Source organism: Camarhynchus parvulus, chromosome 25, assembly GCF_901933205.1.
Source record: "Camarhynchus parvulus chromosome 25, STF_HiC, whole genome shotgun sequence".
NCBI classification, from domain to species: domain Eukaryota; kingdom Metazoa; phylum Chordata; class Aves; order Passeriformes; family Thraupidae; genus Camarhynchus; species Camarhynchus parvulus.
This window is the reverse complement of record NC_044595.1, coordinates 2,974,877-2,998,515: the sequence shown is the minus strand read 5'-3', so window position 1 is coordinate 2,998,515 and position 23,639 is coordinate 2,974,877. Positions and strand designations below refer to the sequence as shown.

The following is a 23,639-nucleotide window of genomic DNA, read 5'->3' as shown; positions in this document are numbered from 1 at the left end:
AGTTCTTGGAACATGTAAACTAGTTTTGGGAAAAAGTTTACTCTGCATAAGGATCTATGAATATGCAACAGGCTGATGTAAGGGATAAGGTATTTAAGAGTGGTCTTGACTGAGTGCCAAAATGCACCCTAACAACCTTTACTCTATGGTCCCTGTCTCCTATGACCCTTTATTAAACTTTTTAAATTTTCACAGGAGAGTGAACGTGGTTTTCACATTGTTGTTTGTTTGCCTAGTTATACATACACATACTAGTAAAGAAGTGTATGTATATCACTCTTCCCATATCTTTGCCTGAAAGCCCTTTGATTTCAGAGTTAAAATAATTTGGAGGGAAGGGGGTCACATTTTCCATTGCAGGGGAGGTTCCTGCCTTCCTGGATGGACAACACCTGGCTTTCAAACAAAGACACCTCCCCTGACACAGCTTCATTGCAGTCCCTCAGGTCCTTGATTCCATTCTCTGGTTGGGGTGGGCTGTTCTTGTGATCCAGCACTGCAGGATGGGAGATGGGACAAGCCAGATACATGGCAGATCTGAAGCTGGAGTGGCTTTTCCTGGATTGGGTGGATTTTTAACTGCTTTGGGTTATGACTGACAACTGAGGCCATCAGAAATGACACTCCCAGGGGTCCATTCATGTCTGCAGAAGGAGGGGCTCAGCACCCTGGGGAGGACTGGCCATCCCTAGCCGTGGCAAAGCTGGTGCCATGTCACCCAACCCAGCTTCCTCCCTCCCGTCCAACCAACTGCTTTGTGAACTGGGTGCTGAACCTCCCCCAGGAGGAATAGGAGGGACACACAGGGTGAGACTGGCTATGCAGGGACCCAGGAGTGGGATGCAGGGTTTGGAGAGGGACAGTCTGGGGGAAACATTTTTTCCCTCTTGGAAACATAATTTTGAGGCTGGATGATTGCATCCTGTAGGCGAAGCTCTGAGTCATTCTGAGGGAAATTTAACTCACCCTCTGCAAACCAGGCACAAAGCTGCTTGGTAAGGGCTTTATTGGTCAAAGCTGGCTCCAGCAGGAGGGGAAGCAAATCCCACCCATTCCCAGGGAACAGGGCTCAGTGTGTCCTGCTCTTGTTCACCATCCAGCAGGAGTCTCCTGGTGCAGAGGGTTTGCAGCCTGGTTCTGTGGGCCCAGAAAAACCTCCCTGTGTCCAGGCAGGGAGAAGGAGCCTAGCTGGATCTGCCAGCACCCCTGTGCTGTCAGGACTCTTGAGGCAGGGCACGAAGGAGGGCTCACACCTCCAGGGTCCAGGCACCCCATCTCCTGGCCTCCCTCAGCCCCAGTGCCGCAGTTTAGCTCTGCTCTCCTTGGAGTGGCTCTCGGGCGTTGGCGCTGCCAGGGAGAGGAGGTTCTCGGGCTCCAGGACAAACATGCCATACAGGTTCCAGAGCAGCATGGCCAGGAGTGGCAGGAAGGTCATGCTGAAGCCGAAGGCACGGAAGGAGCGGCCGATGGCGTAGGACATCCAGAAAATCAACCTGGAGAAGGCAGAGGGTGGGGGCTGAGCCAGGTGATGCTATGGGGCTGGCACTCAGTGGTTCTGACCAGTGAGGATTTCCCTGCTGGAGGAAGAGGAACCCTTCCTGGCTCTGGTGAGCTGGGTGAGGTGCTGCCAGAGTGGGAGTTTGCTCCAAGGGATGGTGTTGGCTGGCTCTGACAGAGCCCAACAGCAGCCTGGGCTGAAGGAGCCACTTACCTGGAGATGGCGAAGAGCCCGGTGAGCAGTGGGATGAGCTTGAGGAGCTCCTGTGGGAGGTAGGTGGCCAGCACGGCCATGTTGAAGAAGTAGAGGATGAAGAGGTGGACGGACTGGGAGACGTAAGTGCGGTGGATCTCCACCTCCCGCTGGAGCTCTCCAAAGGGCTCCAGGGCAGAGGAGCAGAGGCGGGAGATGCCGCTGACGATCATTCCTGAGGGACAGAGAAAGGGGCTCAGTGCATGCCCAGAGGAGCCACAGTGGGGTTTGGGGAGCACCAGGAGGGGACAAAAACTCCCCCTGCTGCTCCTGGTGGGAGCAACAGAGCCACAAAGAGCCCAGCCCCAGCTCTGCTCCTGCAGCCCCAGGGCTCATGCAGCCCAGAGCAGGAGCAAAGCGCTCACACCCCAGCCCATGGCTCACCCAGCACGATGGGGAAGGTGGCAAAGGTGGCACAGCGCAGTGTGTAGACCAGGCGGGCGCTGACGGTGGGCAGCAGCGGGGCGTCGAAGGGCAAGAAGATGTAAGCTCCATAGATGAGGCAAGGGCAGAGGAGCAGGGCCCCTGCCACCGATGCCACGGCCTTGAGGTTATCAGTGCCACAGTCCCTGGCACACGGGCACTGTGACCCCTCGGCTGGGGACTTGGCCACGCGCCCCTCAAAGCCCAGTGGGTTCCTGTAGCGTGAGGGGCCGAGGGGGAGGAAGACCTGCTTGTGGTGGAGGCTGCTGGGTCTGTCACTGGGGGGGACACTGGGGGGAACATCCCCCCTGTCCTCCTCCCGGGGCCATGGGGTTGGGCGCTGCTTCTGCTTGAAGGGGCTCTGCTCGATGCACTGCGGGTCAATGGGCACAAAGACGTGGGCTGCCATCACGGGCAGCTGGGGAACTTCATCATCTTCGGCCTCAACTGTGGGGCAGGTGGGAACAGCTTCCTCTGGGTCTTCATGGCCCCCCTCAGGACTCGAGCGCTTCTTTGTCTCCACGAGCTCCGGCTGGCCCCGGGCATTGTGCTGACTCTGGTCCCATGGCAGGGTGGCATCAGGGTCCCCTAGGTGCTCATCTGGGGCTGGTGGCACCTTGTCCAGGGCCACCTTCCCCAGGTCGAGCAGAGCCACCTCCTCGGGGGGCAGGACAGGGTCTGCAGCAGCCATGAGAGTGTTCAGTTCCACACTGCCAGGGACGCAGCTGGGGGCTGGTAGCACTGCTGCCTGCACTTGAGGTGTTCAGAGGGGGCAAAGTTCCTGTCCTTTCTGCTCTCACCCTGGAGAAAGGAGACAGATCAATTTATATCAGAAATGAGATGCTTGGGGTCACGTGCACAGCCCCAGTTACAAAGTGGGAGCAAACTGGCACCCCTGAAGCCCCCACCACCCACCTGTCCCTTGCACTAGGAGGGGAAAGCAGTGCCTGGTGTCCCCTGGCAGTGGGGTCAGGTACTGTCCTGGGAGGGGGGAACCCTGCAGGTGCAGGTCTGGCTGCAAAACGGGGCAGCCTGGGAATTGCTTCCCCTGCTGAACAAACATCCTGGGGGTTCTGGCTGGGCACAGCCCTGATGATACAACTGGCTCCTCAGTGGCTCTCTCCTGGGCCAGGACCAGCCAAGCCCCGGGGAGAGGTGACCTGGCTGCTTCCCAAAACCGTGGGGACAGCCAGCATGGGCCAGGTTTGCTGCCTCTTGTAGCTCAGACTGATGTGGGGTGGGCAAAAGGGGCTGCTGGGCGCCCTTCCTTGGGTGCAGGAGGCACAGGCAGAGCTCCCATGTTGTTGCCCTTTAGGGGAACCTTGCCTCTTGCCCCATCCTGTGTGTCTCGCCTGCCGGAGCAAACTTATATTATCTTAGCAGTATTACAAATGAGAAAAACGAAGTAGATTCTCTCTTTCCTCAACAATTTTAAGTTGGTCCAGAAGTTTGACAAGGAGAAAACTTGAACAAAACATCTGTTTGAGTGTGCTGAAGTCCAAACTGAAGGAAGGGATTTTTTTCTAGAATTGCTGGAGATAGGGCTAACGAGCCCTAACTAAATAAATACTCTGACAAAAACTGGCAGCCATGTGAATTAGATACAGCTCTCACTGAAGTACATTGCCAGTGGAGGGTTGAGACTTTTCCCCCAATGAACTGCCAATTATCCATAAGCAGATTTTAACTATCAACAGGTTATATGGGAAAAGACTGGAGCAAAACCAAAGCACATTCATCCCTGCACCCTCAGGAGCCCACAGGCGTGGGGAAACTGAGGCACGGAGGCACTTAGGGCTTCCTCCGAGCTCCACACACGGAAGCAGGGCTGAAACAGCTTCCTGGGCCTCCCGCACCTCCAGCCCCCGATCCCGGACCCCAGCCCCCGATCCCGGACCCCAGCCCCTGCCGCAGCCCCCAGCACCTCCCCTGGCTGCAGCACTCACTCGGGCACAGGCGGGGGGCCATGGGGGATTCCAGCTCCATGGATTCCCAGCTCTGCGGGACCCTGCGCGATTCCAGCGCTCTCCCGGCCGCCTCTGCACCTCAAACCTGCCCAACCGGCTCAGGTGGGGCGGGCGGAGGGGCGGGAGCGCCGCCCGTGCCAGCCCGGCCTGGCCCGCGGGGCTCGGCGGAGGGCACGGGGCAGCCCCGGCGCTGCCCCCCGAGCCGGGCCGGGGACCCCCGGTCCCTGTCCGGGCCGTTCCGGGTGTGAAAAACGCCAATCGCTTGTTTTTAAAATTTTAAAAGTTTAATAGTAGTAAAATGGTTATAAAAGTAGCAATACAATTAGAGTAATAATAATTTGGACAATTTGAATTAGGACAATATGAGACAATAGAAACAAAGAGTTACGGACGTCCGGGTGCCTTTTTCTGGGCAAAATACGCCTGAAAAAGGACCCACGTTAACAGAGGATTAACCCTTAAAAACAATAGCGTGTTGCATATTCATACACCTCATACATGATGCATAAATTCCATTCAAATACAGGATTCTGTCTGGTCATCATCAACTTGTTCATCTGAATCCTAACAGCGCCTTCGAGGCGGGAAGAAGTTCGTTTCTTCTGATAAGAGGGCAATAAATTCTTTTTGTCTGAAAGATTTAGGTGTCCTGTGGCTGCTGTCGCGCTGCGAGTCCTTTCTTTAAAAAAGTATTCTACGTAACATCGTTTCTATTTTAACATTATATTATAACCTAAAACTATATTTAACACACTACTTAAGAGAATTAACACAGCATTACTTTCTAACACAACACATATAATATTCATTTTAATATTTGCGAAAAGCCAGTCATAAAATACGCATTTTTCACACGGGTGTGCCAAGTTAAAGAGCTCTCTAAACTCACGCACAGTTTAAAAAGGAGGCAGGCAAGTCAGCCCTTGTTTATCCTGCGAGGGTGCAAGGTGGAGTTTTCCACAAATCAAGCGCACCAAGGGTAACACGAAGTTACATCGTTTAAACGATAAAATTTACATTAACCCGTCTAATACACATCCCCGCTCACCTAAAGAATATTTATGTAGCGTCACCTAACACAATGCTGGAAATACAAAGTATTTTTATTTTATTGAGTGTGAAAAACGCCAATCACTTGGTTTTAAAATTTTAAAAGTTTAATAGTAATAAAATGTTCATAAAGATAGTAATACAATTAGAGCAATAAATAATACCAAGTATTTTTATTTTATTGAGCAACTTTTCCTACAGAAGTTACGTGCCGGCATAGTTATGTTTACAAAAGGTGAGAAGGTTCAGCTCGCAGACGCCACTGGGGGAGGACCCGCCCGGGTGCCTGGCCGATCCCTCGGGACCCGCGGCACAGCGAGATCCCAGAGCACGGAGGGATTCCTGCGCCGTTCTCCCCGCTCCTGGCCCCACAGCCACCGTGGGGGGTTTGCTCCAGCCCTCGACCCGGGCAGGAGAACCCCGGACAGGGCGTCCCCGGCCCTCAGCCCGGCCCGCCCTGGCCCTCAGCCCGGCCGTGAGGCAGCGGCCGCCATGTTGCCAGCACTAAGTGCGGGCTTCTCGCGCTGCTCTCGCGAGACGAGGTCGCCCCCACCGCCGCCCTGCCCGCCCGGCGCGGCGCCGCCGCCGCCGCGGGAAATCTCGCGAGAGCAGCCAGGGACAGGGGGCAGCCATGGCGGCCGAGCGGGCCCGGGGGCGGCGGCGGCGGCGGCGCGGGCGGTGCTGAGGGGCCGCGGGGCCGGGCCGGGCCAGCCGCGGGCGCCATGAGCCAGGGTGGCGGGGCCGCCAGCGAGAGCGGCGAGCCGGAGGCCAAGGTGCTGCACACCAAGCGGCTGTACCGGTGAGCAGCGGGGCCGGAGGGGATGGAGCGGCCGGGAAGGGGAGGGAGCCGGTGTCGGGAAGGGGCCAGGGCGGCTCCAGATGAGGCTGAGGAGAACCAGCGCGGAGGGGGTCGGGGGGTTACTCAGGGGACGGGGAAGCATCTGGGGAGGGAGGGTAACAGGGGGTGCCCGAGGAGAGCAGAGGGAGAATGGGGCTGGGGGTGACGGGAGGGAAGGGGATTGGGATGGGGGAGGTTGGGCCAGGCTGGGGAGGACCAGGGTGAAGGAGTTGGTGAGATACAGGGAGGATGGAAGGAAATGAGATGGGGGAGTTGTCAGTGAAGGATTCGGGGGACTCGGGAAGGACATGGTGGAATTGAGGGAACAGCAGGGATGGATGGGGTTGGGGTGCCTCTGGGATCCAGGGGAATCCAGGGGAGACTGGGGGAACGAGGGCACAGGGGATCGGAGGGATGTTCAGAGAAGATCGAGAAAGGAGATGATGGAATTTGGGGAAGATGGAAGTGAAATTGTGGGGAAATCCAGGGAAAGGATGCAGTGCAAAGGGAGAGGAGAAGGAGGAGGTTTAGGGAAGACCAGGGAAAGGGAATGTGGGGAAAGGAATTGTATGAGATCCAGGGGGGATAAGCAATACATGGAGGGGTTCCGCTGGGGAAAAGGAGTCTGGTGGCTCCAGAGCAGATGAATCAGACCAAGGGACTGTGGGAGATCCAGGCCAGATGGGGGAATGCAGAGATAGGAGCAGGAGGTAGATGGGAGAGCAGGAAGGGGGTCAGGGGTAAGGGGACACCCAGGATGATGAGTAAGGACATGGGAGGTGGAAAAAGTAGTTCTGTGGGATTTAGGGAGAATGGTGGGGGCTGAGTGGAAAGGAGTTGTTGGGATACAATGGAATAAGGGTGAGATGTGGGGTCATCCAGGGAGAGGGGGGTTGAAGAGGGTGTCCCTGGCTTTGGCAGTAGGCAGGGATTATGTGAGACGTGCTGGAGAAGAGGATGTGATGAGCAGGAGTGGGAGCTGGGGCACCTTGCTGCTGTGTGGAGGGCAGAACAGCTCCAGCTGCAGATCTTTCCAGTTAAGCACTCCCTGGGACTCTGGTCCCACATTTCCACACCATGCATTGGAAATGGCACCAGAGAACAGGACTGGGACACTCCTGCTGGCCTTGGTGAGCTCAGGCCCCCTCTGCTCTGCTCCTGACCTGTTTTGTGAGGGCAGCCCAGAAATTGTTCCCTTCTGGCTCAGGTTCCCTGTCAGTACAACAGATCCACAGGAGTTCCAGCAGCAGGTCTCAAAGATGAGCAAAGTGATGGAGACAAGAGATGAATTTTACATGGGGGTCTGTTTCTTTTTGTCTTGATGACATTGGCTGTGTCCTTGCACCTCGTGGGACCTCACTGCCCTCCTCTACAGCAGGGCAGGATTTTGCCTCCCCACCAGTAACTGCAGATTTGGGTGGTGGTTATTTTGTGCTCAGTGCAAGCACATTGCTGCACTTTGGGGGTTCAGTGGGTTGGTTTATTGGTGTGAGGTCAGAAGTGGGGCTCAGTGTGATGGAGGTATGGGCTGCACAGTCCTGCCCAGAGCACCTCGGGCTGGGGAGCTCTGTGTCTGCTGCTGCCACGCTGAGACACCTGCAGTGATGTCCAGCACGTCAGCTGGAGGCTGAGCTGGAGCAGCAGAGTGTGGGACAGGCCTGGAGAGGATGTGCAGGACGTGTGTGCTTCTGCTTGCAAAACAGAACGTGTTTTGTTGAAACCATCCTTGTCGTGGTTCCAGACCTGTTCTGCTTTGTTTTCCTGGTGCTGCTCAGCTCATCTGTCAAGTGGAACCTCACGTTCTGCTGCAGAGAATGGCCTGTGGCCAGAGGAGGGATTGTCATCCTTGCAAGGGAGGGGTTGTTTTCTGTTTGAATTTTTGTAGCAGAATAAGGTGTGTGGTTGCTCTAGAGCGTTTTTACGGCAGAAAAAGAACCACCCTCCTCCTGCAGGGACAGCTCTTCTTTAGTGGGGAGGAAGCATTGTGATTTTAGCACAGGATTTATAGTGCCTGCAGTGGCCACAAATTTCCGTCTCTGTAGCTGGCAGTTCTCTGAGCAGTTCCCACCTTAACAGTCTCCTGTCAGTTCCTCTCTGTCTCAGCCTGAAGTGGGAGTTTCCTGCCCCCCGGGCAGCCCGTTGTGTGCTGAGTGTGGCCTGAGAGCTCATGACTGTCACACTAAGTGGCGCCTTTGAGTCACAGATGCGTGAATGCCACAGCTCTAAACGGCGATCCCCTGGGATCAGCCTGTTGTCAGCCTGTGGGAGCTGAGCTCAGGTCTCCAAGGTCCTTGGCAGCATGTTGGCTGTCAGAGTGCCCTTTTAGAGATGAGGGTGCCCGTTGCTGCTCATAGGGTACTCTTTGATCTTTTCCAAGTCTTCCTGAATTGACAGTTCCCAGGTTTCACCTTGGAATGTGGCAGCTGCATTATCATGGGTGTGCTTTTACAGTGCATGTTGTAGCATAAGGTGACCAGGTTTATTGTACAGGTTTCTGGGTAACCATTAGCTCGTGGACTCAGTGCTGCTGTTGCTGTGTGCAGCCTGTTCCAGGCAGTGTGATTTGTGGACTGACACATGCCAGTGCACAGCTAAATGACTTGCAGGTCTTTTCTCTTTATAATGTCTTACTCCTCAGACACTGTGGCTCTTAGTGATGTCCTAAATAAAGAAACAGAGGGGACAAATAATTCTGCCTGCTGTCCTGCTCCATCCCAGACTGTTAATCACATGGAGGAAAAGGGACAGATCAGTGTCTGTATGGCTCGAGAGGACTTGGCATTGGCCTGTTTCCACCCTGCTTGGCACCATGTGCTGTATTTGTTTCCTTTAATAGACTGGCATCCGATGTGCCTCCTTTGTGGCTCTGATATGCTGTCTGAAAGCAATGTTTAAACACAACAGGTGGAAAAATGGGTCCTGGGACAGGATTTGTGCTCTTAACTGCTAGGGAAAGTTGGGAAAGTTCAATCCATGGTCTTGGGCCAGTGAGGGCACAGATGCTAAAGTGCATTTCCAGCAGTGCATGGTCCATAGCACCTGTGTTGGTGTTTCCCAGCATTTCTGGAGTGAGGCTGGCTCCTGTCCCTTTTGTCCTCACTGAATCATCTTTCCTCAGCACCACAGATGTGGGATCCTGGCAGGGAATCCCCAGCTGTCACAGATTCTGCTTTGCTCCTGCCTCCTTCTCTTCCAGCAGCACCATAGGGCCTGTGTGGATGTGGACAAGGCAGTGTTTCAGCTGGGGCCTCCCTTAGGGCTGACAAGCCACATCCCACTGTGTCAGCCTTGCTGCTCTCTGCTCATGAGCTCTCTTTCTTTACAAACACTGAAAGAGCAGCAGAAATACCAAATGTGTGCCTGTGCCCATCCATGGGCTGTTGTAGAAAATTAGATTGTATGGCAGATGCCCTCTGGGCCACCTTGAGGGGAAGGTGATATCCTTCTGTCCCCAGAAGAAAACTTTTCTGTACTTCTCATTTGGCAGGCCACTGGGATCATTTCCCACACTGGCTGTCATGGGCACGTGCATTTGTTTCAGACACACACAGCTGAGATTTGTTGCTCACAGAATGTTACTTTACAGCTGCTTTACTGCCTGTGTCAGGAATCAATGACTGTAGTTTATTTGTAGTTCTCTCCGGGAATCAAATGAAGCAGCAGTTCCTCTTTCCTCTGGTCACCCTTTGAGAGGAATCCAGTCAGCTCCTGATGTGTGGAAGGGACTTTGAGAGCCACAGCTGTGACAGCAGTCCCATGCTGCAGGAAGGAGATGCCCATTGCCTGTGCTTTGTGGGGTTCTGTTGTGGAGAAGCTAAACTGGGGGGCTTTTTGGATTGTCCCAACCCCAATATGAGCTTGCAGGGATGCTGCACACTCAGTGCCTGTTACCTGTAAACCAAAATGTATTTTACTTGCTTCTTCCCTTGCTGTGAGGGTATGAAGCTGGCAGAGTTTGCAAACGCCCTTCAGGCCATATGAGAAAGAGGGCAGTGAGCAGGAGGGGCTGGATGTCAAGAACGTAACAGGATTTTTGTGATTCTTACCATCTCCTTGGTTTTCTTCATGATTGTTCAGTAAGAAGTTGGTTCAAGTCTATGGTGTTCTGCTTTCCCAAGGCATTGTATGAGATGCTGCTATTCCCCACGCTTCCCTTTTCATGTTTCTGTGGTTACTGGCAACAAGTGAGATTTCTTTACCTTGAGTGAGAGGCTTTCTGTGGCATAGCAGGAGATGGGACATTTTCTCTGTGAGCTCTGGAATGTCCTGGGGCTTTCTTCAGGGAGGTTCCTTAGGGTGTAGTGAGTTTGTGAAGAGAGTTTTGCCTTACTGGGAAAAGGAAGCTGTTGGTTTCTTTGCAGTAACATCTTTAGTTTTCAAGGAAGATTTTTTGTGTGATTCTTACTATCTCCTTGGTTTTCTTCATGATTGTTCAGTAGGAAGTTGGTTCAAGTCTATGCTGTTCTGCTCTCCCAAGGCATTGTATGAGATGCTGCTATTCCCCACACTTCCCTTTTCCTGTTTCTCTGGTTACTGGAAACAAGTGAGATTTCTTTACCTTGAGTGAGAGGCTTTCTGTGGCATAGCAGGAGATGGGACATTTTCTCTGTGAGCTCTGGAATGTCCTAGAGCTTTTTTCATAGAGGTTCCTTTGGGTGTAGTGAGTTTGTGAAGAGAGATTTGCCTTGCTGGGAAGGTGCTGGCATAGGAAACTGTCGGTTACTTTGCAGTAACATCTTTTAGTTTTTAGTTTTTTTCAAGGAAGTGGTGGTGGTTTCAATCTCCCAGACCATGGGCTTGCAGGCTTTGGTTTAGGGGTGCCCTGTGCTCCATTTGTCCACCAGCAATGCAGGAGTAGCAGGCTCAGTCACTGTGTGGTGCTGTGAGTGTGATGGGGGTGTTCCTAACCTGCAGGTGATTTTGGGAGGGGGAGCAGAGTGACTGTAGCCCCTCTCTGCTCTGCTTGGCAGGAGTTTGCTCTGCTCCTGCCTTCTTTAGTGTTCACAGCATATCATGATTGTCTTCAGCTTCTTGCTCCAGCAGCTCTTGGTGGGACAGGAATTGGAGCAAATGAGGAGTGACCATGGGTGGGGTAGATCTGAAGCTGAGGGGGAGAGCAAGGACCACTGGGGTTTGGTAGCTGATGGCTTGGGAGATGTACTGCTTAAGGAAGAGCTGGGGAAGGTTAACTTCAGGAGAAGCTTTGGTGACCTCAGATACAGGCAGAGCAAAGGCAGAGGCTGGAGGTGACCTCTTGTGTAGGAAGGGTTGACAGTTATTGTGCTTTATTGAGCTGTCCCTGAGCTATTGATGAGGGTCAGCACTAATGGTGCTGAAAGTCCTGGGTTTGTTTCACTACAGTGTTCGCAACTGTGGTGTGATTTGTTCACAGCTACAAACTTTTGAGTGTTTGAGATTTACACACAGTGTGGGATTCTTCCTCCAGGAGGAGGGTCTTGGGCAATGATTCACCAAAGTACTTTTTTGCATGGCTCAGAGGTTTGGAGCTTGCTCACTCTGTTTTTTGGCTGGCTTTTGGGGGAGAAAACCTTGGAACAAATTTCCTCTTTTAGGCTGGGTTTGAATATCTGTTACCTGTCACTGAGGGAACTTTAGAGATTCAACCAGTGAATCCCTGTAACAAAGATGGGGAAGTTTTGGCAAATGAGATACTTGTGTTGCCTTCTTTTGTAGGCAGATTGGTAAGAAAACAGGAGTTGGTGGAGGTTTGAATCTTACACCATTAAAACTTACCCCATCAAAGTAGCAGTTTTTAGAATTCAATCAATTTTTTTAAATCACAGAGTTTAAGACATTTAAATTAATCTGAATGTAGGTATAGCAGGTTCAATTGCTGAGGTTGCCAGCAAGTCCAGAGACATTTCTGATTTTGCAGCTGTAGAAATAATTGATGTATTTGATCAGACAGGCAGCAGTGATTAAACCACTGTTCTGCAGAAAAATGCCTATAAATGTGTGTAACTCTGCTTTTTTCTGTATTCCATAACCTTCTTCAAATAGAGTGCAAAAAGGAGATCAGTGACTGTGGTGTGGTGGCACAGGGCAGTGTGCTGACAGTGGGACTAAATAGGCCACTAATGCTGGTTCTTTGCAGCACCCTCTCTGATCTGCAGTGATCCCAGGTGACCTTCTCTCCTGAAACTCTTGGTTCTGTGTTCTCATGCAGGGCAGTGGTTGAGGCCGTGCACCGGCTGGATCTCATCCTTGGCAATAAGGCAGCTTACCAGGATGTGTTCAAGCCAGAGAACATCAGCTTGAGGAACAAGTAAGTTGGGCAGCATGCTTGTATTTTGTGTTTGGCTGGGGAAAAATCCGTGTGAAGCAACTCGTGGAGTATTGAATCTGCAGTTTTAATGTTTATTTGGTTTGTAGTGCACCTGTTGAGCTGGGACCCTTCCAGGTTTTGGAAGCAGAGGCTGGCTTTCAGACCTGTGCTTGAGCAATGCAATCCATGGCTTTCCTGGATATCATTGATACAAATAAATTGTCTTTGTGTTGGCCAATTCTTTCCTTGTAATAAAAACTGTGGGGCAGAAATTTCTTACATGTGTATAAAATCTTCTATCAGGGGTCAGGGTTGCTGAGCAAGGAGGATTATTCTTACCAATTTTTTAAGTTGTCAAGCCAATTCTTGTCATTACTGCACTTCAGGAAGTCACTGATGGCCAGCTGAGCCCAGAGGGCACTGCTTTAAGTATGTGGCTTTTCCTGGTGCTCTTGTGTGGGAGTGATCCAGGCAGATGGCCTGGCTCAGCCCTTATAACGGATTTGGATTTTCCTCTTCTGTGCTTCTGTAGTGGCAACTGTGTTTGAGGCTGCAGGACCCACTGACAATGCTCTGCTCTCTGTCCAGGCTGAGGGAGCTCTGTGTGAAGCTGATGTTCCTGCATCCAGTGGATTATGGAAGAAAAGCAGAAGAACTGCTCTGGAGAAAGGTTTACTATGAAGTTATCCAGCTCATTAAAACAAATAAAAAGGCAGGTATCTATGGCTCTGGCATGAGAAGGTCTCTAACTGTGCAGTGGGTGAGGCAAAGTTTAAAGCTTCATTTGCTTGGAGAAGCTGTGGTGTAAGCCCAGGGTGGGGAGCTGGGCACTCTCAAATTCCTGTGGAGCTGCCCTGTGCCTTTGTCTGGCAGTGGCCAGTTAAGCACTAATGTGCTGTTGAGAGACCTGCCATTGCAGAGGGCATTCCAACAGAATTTGCTTATTTTTTGTGTTCCCCTCTTCATCAGACAGATCTATCCAGGTAGAGTGATTGTTTGAAGAGGCTTTATCAGTGCTGATTGTTTTTACAAGAGTTGATCACTGGAAGATCCTCAGTGCTCTCTGATTCCATGAGCTCTCCTGGCTTTTCAGGGGTCTGGGTGCATTTAAGGTGCTCTAACCAAATACTTTGATTTTATTGATTTATTTTTACAAGTATTTCTCCTTGATGTTAACCCTTAGTAAATACTACTGGGGGAGTACTGTTGAGCAGGAGGAGGTACACAGCTGTGCAAAACCAATGTCTTGCTTCACATTCAGTACAGTTGAGCCTAAATTGTGCCTAGAGCTGCATTAACGTGCTCCTTTTCCCTCTCCCAGCACATCCACAGCCGCAGCACCCTGGAGTGTGCATACAGGACTCACCTGGTGGCTGGCATAGGATTCTACCAGCACCTCCTGCTCTACATCCAGTCCCACTACCAGCTGGAGCTGCAGTGCTGCATTGACTGGACACACGTGACAGACCCTCTCATAGGTTTGTTCATAAATTCATAGGAAGTCACCCCCACAGGTGGCTTCTCCTTGCACTAGTCCATATTTGTTTCAGCATTCAAGGGAATTTTTTCCCCCTCCTGATTAGCAAGGTCTCTGTTTAGAACAGACTGTCCTGCTTTCTTTTCTGTGGTACTTGTTCTTTTAAATAATACAAAATTAGGGAAGACAGAAGGGTTTCTAATAGAAAGAAAACAGTGTGAGAAAATTCTTTAGGAAAAATGTCTGGTGATGGCAGATTTTTATGGAAAACTGAAGAGCACTGCTGTCTGTATAGAATGTTTTTAAAAGCTGAGTTAAGGCAGACAAACAGGGGAATAGCTTCTTGAAATCAACAGATTTCTGTCAGTACATCCTATTCACTAGATCTAAGACTCTTCCTCCTTTTGGTGCCTCTTCTGTCTGTGCTCTCTTCACTGTGTGGCTTCTGAATCTTGGACTGAGAGCACAGAAAGGTCCTGTAGTTCATGTTAGCTGGCCCATGTGACCTCTGCATGGCCTTAGGTGCAGGGAAATCTGAGGTATTGTACCTGTGACAGGAGGAAGAATAAGAGTATTTACAGTTCTGAAACGGCTCAAGACTGCCTGTGCATTCACATCCTAGATTGTCTTGGGTTTGCCCAGGGTTGTACTCAGTGGCCTCAGGGTACATGTTTCTGTTGTGGGGGTGTCCAGGTGAGAAATAGAGCCTTGGTTTTGTGAGCTGTATTAGCAAAGGTTTAACTGATGTGCTTAAAGTTGGCAGGGGACAGGGCAGCAGCACCTGGCTAAGGGAAGTTAGTGTGTCCTCAGCAAAAGAAGGTTTAACTTGCTGGGATCCTACTCTTAGCTCTGGGAAATGATGGTGTCACTATTGGCTTCAAAGTGTTGGTTTAAAAGGCAGATGTTCTTGGCAGGTGTTGCTTTTTAGAAATGTATCTCAGTACTGCAGAATTAATAAATCCTCAATATGCACATTCCAGGTGGGTTTATACCCTGAGGGGTGATTGCATATGAAAGGCTCCCCTTGTTCAGGTTTCTTGGTGTGTTTGGGCTCTTCATTTAAAAGGATGCTGCAGGTGAGCATGTAACTGGAGAGTAGAGATGTAACTTTTGCCTATCCAGAAAGGATGGATCTGAAAGGATCTCATATAAACCACAGATGGGGCTGGGCACAGCTTTATGATTATGTGAATGGGAGCAAGAGGATTCAGAGCAAAAAAAGGGAGGGTGAATCCAATGGTGTATGTGGTCCCAGATTGAAGGCTGTGTATTTGTGCAGTGTGGCTTGGACCTTGCCTCTTGGTAAGTGGAAACAGCTCCTCACTGGTCACTGCAGCCTCCAGATTTCATGTCCACCCTTTTAGCCTCAGTCAGGAGGGAAGCAGAGTGCAGACTGGATTGGTCTTCAAAACCTTCTTTGGGATTGCTGCTTGAGGGAACTGTCTCTCCCAGAAGGTGTGAGTGAGTCCTTGGCAGCAGGAGGACTGAGGCCAGCCTGAGTCCAGCCTGGTGGCCCAGCAGCAGCAGCTGCTCTCTGGAGGGGAGGTGAAGGCACAGCAGCCTTTGCCTCCTGGTCTCTGGCTGAACTGTGGCCTGCATGTGCCCTTCCCAGGAACTGAGTCACGTTTGATGACTTCAGTTAGTTCAGATCAGCTGGCTGCAGCCTTCCTCTGTTGTTGTTGACACTTTCCATTGCTTGAATTGCTCTTTTTTATAAGTTTAGTATAGAATAGACAAGGTTATTTCAGTGGGAAGTTGGATTGTCCAGTCCAACTGCCTGAGCGCCTCAGGGCTGACCAGGAGTTAAAACATGTTGTCGAGGACATTGTCTAAATGTCTCTTAAACACTGACAGGTCTGGGGCATTGACCAGCTCTCTAGGAAACCCATTTCAGGGTGTGACCACCCTCTAGTTAGGAGAGGCTCCCTCATGTCCAATATAAACCTCCTTTGATGCATCTTTGAACCATTTCCATGTGTCCTATCACTGGATGCCAAGAAGAGGAGACTGGCACCTTGTCCTCTTCAGGAAGCTGCAGAGAACAATGAGGTATCCCCAGCCTCCTCTTCTCCAACTTGGACAAGCCTGAAGTCTGTGGCCTCTCTTCCCAGGCTGTGCCTTCAGCCCTGTCACCAGCTCAGTTGCCTTCTGAACCCACTGCAAAGGCATTGTTGTCCAGAGGCAGTTTTCCCTAACTGACTCTGGCTGCCCTGCCTGCAGCACAGATTTCTGTCCTAGTTTTTCCTTGTTTAATTTCTTTCGTTTTTGGCTTGTCAGTACTAAATCTACATCTTGGTCCTGAGACAATGAGTTTGTTTCTGTCTTCATTGTTGGAGAGGGTCTGTCCCTGTTGTGTGTTGGTGCCCAGTGCTCAGAGTTTGTTCTGGCTTCCAGGGGTGTGTTCCTGCTCCCATGAAGGCCTCATTAGCCATGCTAATGAGATCAGCTGTATTACTTGTGTTCAGTGCTGTGTTAACATGATCACACAATCATATAGACAGGAGTTGGCCTTTGTCCTCTCACGTGAGGGCAGATGGAGCCTGTGGCAGACCTTACAGACATGGTGACACTCATTTATGTCAGTGACTGTTGGTGGTGTGCCCCATCACAAGGGAATCCAGGGGAGAGTGGATGAACAGCAGAGTCTGGAAGTACTTTTCTGCATTTATTTTTCCACGTTTTGACAAGAGTGACCCAGTGCTGCTCTACAAGCCGGCAGTGAGGTCTGACCATGAGGGGTTTGCTTTGGGTGCCTTGGGCAGAGGCGTGGGCAGCTCTGGTGTCTTCCCAGCAGCCTGCTCCCAGTGCTCTGAGTGGTTCTGTGTTTGCTTGTAGGCTGCAAGAAACCCGTGTCTGCGTCAGAGAAGGAGATGGAGTGGGCACAGATGGCCTGTCACCGGTGTCTGGTTTATCTGGGAGATCTAGGTAAGGACACCATTGCCTCTCAGGGCAGCCTTTACAATGGCAAAAAGATGCTGCCTGTACCCACCATGTGAGGCTGGTGCTGTTGGGCACCAGCCAAGGTTACTCGCAGATTCTGTTTCCCTCTGACACCTTTGTCACAGACCGGGATAAGCTGAAATCCTCATGGGTGGACTGCTGCAAGTTGCAGGAGCTCTGTATTTGGTCAGGTAGATGAGGAATTTGCTGCTGCTGAGCAGCTGTAGCCATGGCTGTGAGAGTGGAAGCCTTTGCTTTTATTTATGTTGTTTTGGCAGTATGAGGGATCAAAGAGAGTTCAGCTTGGACTGCTTAGTTGTGACTTAAAAACCACTTCCATCAGCACCAGTGGGACTGAAAATCAGATTTAGGCAATATTTTGCATCAGTCCAGAGTTTTGCCTCAGCAAAGCCCCAGTGTCATTGTGCTTGGCTGTGTGGCATCCTTTTTATAGCAGGCATGACTGTCCCACAGTCACGACCTCCTGAAGTGTGTGGTAAGTGTGTCAGGTTCTTGATAGTGAACATGTGGGAGTAAAGGCAGGAGAAAGCAGCTGTGTGGAGAGCAGCTCTTGGAAGAGTGGTGCAGGTACATGTGTCTGACACTGCAGCCTCCAAGCTGCTGAAAGCTGTTTGGCATTAGTGTTGCATGTGAATCAGCCTAAGAATGGCATTGAAATAAATATCTTGAGGGGGTAGTAGGAATGACTTACCTGAGTGGTGGGAGAGAAATGTGCTCACCTTTTCACAGAGCTGTCACCTAAGGTTTCCAAAATGCCTACATTTGTCAAAAAAAAAAAAAAGCAAAAATAAATGAATCAAATTCAGTCTAGCCACAGTCAGGTATTTTATGAAGTCAGCCAATTTGATTTCACACCCTGCTGTCCTAGAATACAGTCTGAGGTACAGGAAAATGTACACAACTCTGAGTTACTTCAAGGATAGGTGACTCAGCACTTAACACGTGGAGCAGAAGAACATTTTCCTTTTGTTCACGTGATGCTGCAAGTGTGGCAGGCTCTGCCCTTGGCTGCAAAGGGCAGGAGTTGTGTTGTGTGGTGTGAGCAGGTGAAAGAAAAGGGGTTCAGAGAGGCCTGGCAAACCCTGCGTGTTGCAGTGCTTGCCAAGAGCACTTCTTTGGTGGATTTGTTGACTTGGCCAGTATTTCAAGTTTTGTGGTATTGCTAATAGGGAAGCTGTGCTGCTCTGCAGCAGCTGCTGCCTTTGGGTTTGTGATGCAGTGTGTGTGGTTTCCTTTCAGCTCGCTATCAGAATGAGCTGGCAGGTGTGGACACAGAGCTGCTGGCTGAGCGATTTTACTATCAAGCCCTGTCTGTTGCACCACAAGTTGGTGAGTGACTTCCCATGAATTTATAGTTGTTAAAATCACGTTGCTGCAACATAAGAACAATGTAGTGCTACACTGCAGGTTTATATCCTGCAGCTGAGAGAGGATTGGTTTGATCCTCTGGTTTAAAGTTGCTTCCTTCAATAACTCCTTTTGCTATGAATTTTAGATTTTTAAATTAGATTTTCTCTGTCTCTGCTGGGAGGTTTTCAGGTGATTTTTTCTTTTGCTGGCAAGCCAAACAGAGGAGTTAAAGTCACTGCTTTTTGCCAGTGACCTCACTGTACTCATCTGAGAACCTCTGAGAAGCTCAGACTTCCCTGACTGTGGTGATGCTGTACCTCTGGGCTAAGCACAGATCCAGCTCTCCATTGCCAGGAGCAGAGCATTATCAGTCACCTTCCCCTTTTACCCATGGAAAAAAAAATATCTCATGTGCTGCTTCCTCCTTCAGAAGTGCCTCTTTCTGGGAACACATCAGTGCTGGAGTAGAGGGTGTGTCATACCTAAAGTGTGTGATTCCAGCCAAATGTTCTCTACATTCTGTCTGTGCAGAGTTCTCACTGAACTGTTTGAAAGGCTGTTCCCAAATAAAAGTGGCAGAAGTTTCTGCACCCCAGGAGGTGCAACGGAGCTCTCAGATGCTGATAAGATGATGTCTGTGTCAGGGATGTGGAATCAAGGCCACACCACTGTTAATACAAAGGAGGAGGTGTTGTTTGCTCTTCTCTCCTACACAGATAACTGGCACAAGGTGGGGAGGATCTCAAAGCTCTGTAAAATGGAAAACAGATCCTGGATGGTGGAAGGATTCAGTAGTCCAGACCTTTGTACTACACCTTTACTACTCTTTGTGTCTCCTGGCTTCCCTCCTGTGTGGCAATGTAGTGAAAGGGAAAGGCTTTACTTTCTAGCCAGGGCCATTGGAGAATTCCAAGTAAATTCCATTGCCCCTCTCCTTCCTGACAGGAATGCCCTTCAACCAACTGGGGACATTGGCAGGGAGCAAGTACTACAATGTGGAAGCAACCTACTGCTACCTACGCTGGTGAGTTCCTGCAGATCTGCATGTCCTGAGCAGGGAAGCCATGCACTGCTGCTGTGGGTGCCAGATCCCCTTCTCCTTACTTCAGACTTGGCTCTGGTTTTGGCAAATAAATTTTAGGGGAGGGGAAAGAGATGAGTTTGGTTTACCCTTGTGTAGGACTAATGAGAGTGAGCCTTGGTCAAACCAAACCAAACCAAACCAAACCAAACCAAACCAAACCAAACCAAACCAAACCAAACCATTGTGCTGGTTACTAATCACCTGTGCAGAGCTGCACCTGGAGGGCTTCCTCTAGGCTGGAAGTGGGTTGGAGGTGTTGAGGGAGGCAGCCTGTGCTGTGTGCAGGGTAGAATTCCGGGCTTGAAGGCACTGATTTGAGAATATGTGTAAGCAGGGCAGGTGGAGGCTGTGAGGTAGCTCAAGTGCAGTTTGCAGCCATTGGTGGGAGTTTTGTTGCCCAGCATGTCCAGAAAGCAGCGCTGGGTACCTGTGCTCATGCCTCAATGCCTGAATAACTTGGTAGTGAGTTAAAGCCCTAAAGCGTGAGCAGCCTTGTGGAGAAATAACTTTGGTTGTGTCCTGTTTTGGTGCTTTAGCATCCAGTCTGAAGTGTCCTTCGAAGGTGCCTATGGGAACCTGAAGCGGCTGTATGACAAAGCAGCCAAGATGTACCATCAGCTGAAGAAATGTGAGACCAGGAAGTTGTCTCCAAGCAAGAAACGGTAAGAAGGGAAGGAAAAGGAGAGGTGCAGGCTGAGAGTTTGCAGGGGGTTGAGAGTAATGTCTTTGTGGGGAGTGGAGCTGGTAGATGGGCCATTTCAGCATGGTGGCTGTTCCCAAATTTTGAGAGCCCCACTCTAGATCCCAATCTTGCTGTCTTGGGTCATAATTTCAGGAGAAAGCTAAATACTGGCCAGGTGTAGAGTTTGCACTGAGCGATTTTCTCACTCTTCCCTGGAGTTGGGGGTTGTTCATGAGGGTTGGGGCATAGTGGTGAAAGTTGGCAGTGTATAAACTGTCTTCTTTCTCTCCAGTTTCATCAGAATGGACTTTTCAGTTGAGACCTGATTTACCTGTTAATAGAGCTCTGTCATCCCAGCCCATGTCTGTGATAGGGCACCTGCTTTACAGTGTTTTCTCCTCCATCTTTTTAGAGGAAAAGACATTAAGAGGTTGCTGGTGAGCTTCATGTACCTGCAGAGTCTTTTGCAGCCAAAGAGCAGGTAAGGTTATGGCAGATTGTGTCTTCTATTGACAACTGACAGTAACAGGCACTCAGAATTGGAAGGGATGGTTTCCTGTAGGATAACAGTGCCTGTGCTGAGGCTTTCTGCTAAAAGGCTTGAGACTTTGCCCTATCCATGCATGGAGCATGAAGATTGTGTTTCCAGGGGAGGCTGAAATACCAAAGGGTTAAATCCTTGTCTAAATCAAGCCAGCCTGAGTGCATGCTGAGCTCCTGGGCCTTGCAGCTGTCTCTGTGCTGTGCCTTTGGTGTTTGCTTACCCCATGCAGTCAGCACATGCTTTTTCCTGGCAAGCCCTGTGTTCAGGCTGATGGGACAGCAAAGAGTTGCTGTCCACACGTCTGGGGCTGTTCACTGCTCTTGGAAGTCTGTAACCAAACACCTTGTTCAAAGAAACACCAAAACCTGGTTGTGTTGGAATAAATGGGAAGCTTTGTATAGCTGTGTGATTTTGGGCTTTTAGATTTTTTATTGGATTTTCTCTGTCTCTGCTAGGTGGTTTTCAAGTGATTTTAAATAAACCTCTTACTGCTTGAAACAGAACAGGTGTTTTAAAGGGCTTAAATACAAGCTGTAGTTAAATTCATTGTGGAATGGTTAAGGTTGGAGGAGACCTTTTGGGGATCTGGTACTTCCCCAAAGTAGTGTTCACTGTGAAAGTAGATGCAGATGTGAAGTTGGATGAGCTTGCTCAGAGTCTCATCACACTGAGTTTTGACTGGATCCAAGGACAAAAATCCCACACCTTTCTGGTCCCCTTTCCAGTGTTTGACCACCTTCAACATAGAATTTTTTTCTCCTTGCATCTAATCTCATTTTTCTTTTCTGTAGTGTGTACCCATAATTTCTCTTCTTTTTGTTGTGCACTACTAAGGAGAGTCTTATTCCATCCTCTGTAATCACCAATTTGGCATCTGGAAACAGATGCCCCCATGCCTTCTGTCTTTCAGGCTGAACAAACTTGATTCTTTTTGCCTCTTCTCATACATCATGTTCCCTATTCCTCTACTGGACTAAATCCAGTTTGTCAGCGTGGTTTTGTTTGGTGGTTTTTTTGTCCTGTGGACCCAAAGACTGGATACAGTGCTCCAGATGCCACCTTGTGAGTGCTGGATGGAGAGGGAGAACACATCCTCAACCTGCTGGCTCTGCCCTTGTTCATGCAGCCCAGTATGGGATTGGCTTTCCAATACTGCCTTAAACTGAGGTGGAACTACAAGGCTTCTCTAATATCCACTCAACATGTATTTAGAACATAAGAAATTTGGGAGTTACTTTAATTTCCCAAGCACGCTATCCCCTGAAAAGGCTTTGCTGGAAATTTCACAAGCAGGTCTGTTTTGTAACTAGGAGGCTCCCACAGCCCATTGGATTGATCTCATGGATGCTTCCTTTGAAGGACTGGATGGCTGTGGAGAATTTTGGAATATTCTGGGCTGCAGGAGAGACATAGGAGGAGGAAAAACTGAGTCCTGTGTGTGTGGCAGTGTAATACTTTTCATTGAGCAGAGCATCTAGAACTTTTGCTCCCTTTAGCACTTAAGTGCTTTGTGTATCTCAATGGCCACTGCTGAGCTCCCAGGGGAAAATTAATCTGGGTTTTGGTGACCCTCTCTAGGTATTGTTTGTCTTTAGTTAAGCAGCTTTAAAGAGGAAAACATAATCTGATTAATGTCACTGACTTCCCTCGTGCTTCATCCTGCCTAGTGCTGAAGGACAGCCTAACTGCCAGTTTTGGTTCAGTTTCTGGGCAGACATGCCAGGAGCAGAGTCTTATTTATTTTTCACTCTTTTTAAGCTCTTTAGATTCTGAGCTGACATCTCTCTGCCAGTCTGTGCTGGAGGATTTCAACCTGTGCTTGTTCTACTTGCCCTCTCCTCCTAACCTGAGCTCAACTAGTGAAGATGAAGAAGAGTATGAGAGTGGCTACTCCTTCCTTCCTGATCTCCTGATCTTTCGCATGGTGATCATCTGCCTTATGAGCGTTCACAGCCTCAAGAGGGCAGGTAAGCAGTGCTTGTTTGGGAATTTCCTGGTGAGCATCCAGCAGCACAGTTAGCCTGGGGCTGCTGTCTGAACTAGTGTAGTGCTCACCTCCTCCATCTCACTGTGCTGTGTGCTTGCAGGTTCCAAGCAGTACAGTGCAGCCATTGCCTTCACGCTGGCTCTCTTCTCTCACCTGATAAATCACGTCAATATTCGCCTCCAGGCTGAGCTAGAAGAAGGGGAAAATCCTGTCCCAGCCTTTCAGAGTGATGGCACAGGTAAGAGAACAGAGATGGCAGCACCTGGGTCTCCCAGGTTGCCTGCCTACAGAGCTGTCTTTCCCCTTTCTCCCCTTTCTCCCCTGGGCATGGGTTTTGTACTGCAGAGGTGAACTGATCTTTTACTTCTGGTCTGGAATCCCCAAAGGGGGTTGATGTGCTGAGTTGTCTCCACTTGGATGCTCTTTCTGAGTATCTGAATCACTGCAGGATGGACGTGTTGCTTTCTTTATAAGGAGATTGCTTTCTGTACCTCTTGGCAGCTCATTCATCATCTGTTTATCCCAATCTGAGATTTTATTCTCTGTCTCTGTTTGCTGATGTTTACTGGCTGCTTTCCTGCTCCACTGAGGAGATGATCTCGTGTAAAACACCCGGGCTGAGGGAGGCAGAAGGGGCAGAGTGGGGCTGAAGGAGACAGGCCCTCTCAGCATACCTCAGTTCTGCTCAGGCAAGGGGGTTTTATTGAGCAGTGACTAAAACTGCTGAACCTTTCCCCTGCAAACAGTCCATTGGCAATACCTCACTGAATACAGGGTGAGGGAGTTTCTGGTAAAAGCAGCAAGGAACGACCCCTCCTCTGCAGGTTTTGAAGCTGTCACAGTGATTCAGGGCTGCTGGAAAGGCTCCATGCATGTTTTTCAGGAAAGGGATTGGTCAGGTCAGTGTAGTTGCAGAGCACATGTCCCTGCCCTGCTCCGTGGGTCACTCAGCTCTTTGACAGCAGAAAGTTGGGGAGGAGAGTTAGAATTCAGCTCTGTTCTATTCTGGTTTAGCAGCCCTGAGCACTGAGGCTGCCTGGTAGCAGAGTGGCCCAGCTTGGGCAGTAGGAATTCTGACTTCCCAGGTGCTTTTAGAAAGTGAATCTTTCTTCTGGGGTTGCTTATTCTGCAGTGGAAGACTCTGATGGAGGTGATGGCTGACCTTTGCAGCCCTGGACCCCGGGCTGGCCAGCAACAGTCTGTGGAGCTCACTGTGACTTCACCTTTTATTCTCCCTGTA

General features: G+C 50.1%; 2 protein-coding genes across 5 annotated transcripts in view; one reads left to right on the top strand and one right to left on the bottom strand.

Moving 5' to 3' along the window:
• Positions 1-996: 996 nt before the first annotated feature.
• Positions 997-4,216, bottom strand: TMEM79 (transmembrane protein 79). The gene is made up of 4 exons (XM_030965405.1): positions 4,120-4,216; positions 2,135-2,974; positions 1,712-1,925; positions 997-1,493 (listed from the first exon to the last, which is right to left on the bottom strand). The coding sequence occupies exons 2-4, from the start codon at positions 2,862-2,864 to the stop codon at positions 1,289-1,291; spliced, it is 1,149 nt and encodes a 382-aa protein (XP_030821265.1). The 5' UTR covers positions 2,865-2,974; positions 4,120-4,216; the 3' UTR covers positions 997-1,288.
• Positions 4,217-5,868: 1,652 nt separating this feature from the next.
• Positions 5,869-23,639, top strand: part of SMG5 (SMG5 nonsense mediated mRNA decay factor) — a 31,142-nt gene continuing 13,371 nt past the window's right edge. Inside the window, exons 1-11 of one of the 4 annotated variants that reach the window (XM_030965401.1) lie at positions 5,869-5,989; positions 12,216-12,314; positions 12,903-13,026; positions 13,636-13,792; positions 16,627-16,716; positions 17,992-18,081; positions 19,048-19,126; positions 19,723-19,848; positions 20,281-20,349; positions 22,171-22,379; positions 22,500-22,637. In XM_030965401.1, the coding sequence (XP_030821261.1) occupies positions 5,913-5,989; positions 12,216-12,314; positions 12,903-13,026; positions 13,636-13,792; positions 16,627-16,716; positions 17,992-18,081; positions 19,048-19,126; positions 19,723-19,848; positions 20,281-20,349; positions 22,171-22,379; positions 22,500-22,637 (1,258 nt within the window). In that variant the 5' untranslated portion in view covers positions 5,869-5,912. Of the gene's footprint in view, positions 5,990-12,215; positions 12,315-12,846; positions 13,031-13,635; positions 13,793-16,626; positions 16,717-17,991; positions 18,082-19,047; positions 19,127-19,722; positions 19,849-20,280; positions 20,350-22,170; positions 22,380-22,499; positions 22,638-23,639 lie in introns of those variants that run through there. The other 3 variants (XM_030965403.1, XM_030965402.1, XM_030965404.1) reach the window with 3 other exon arrangements.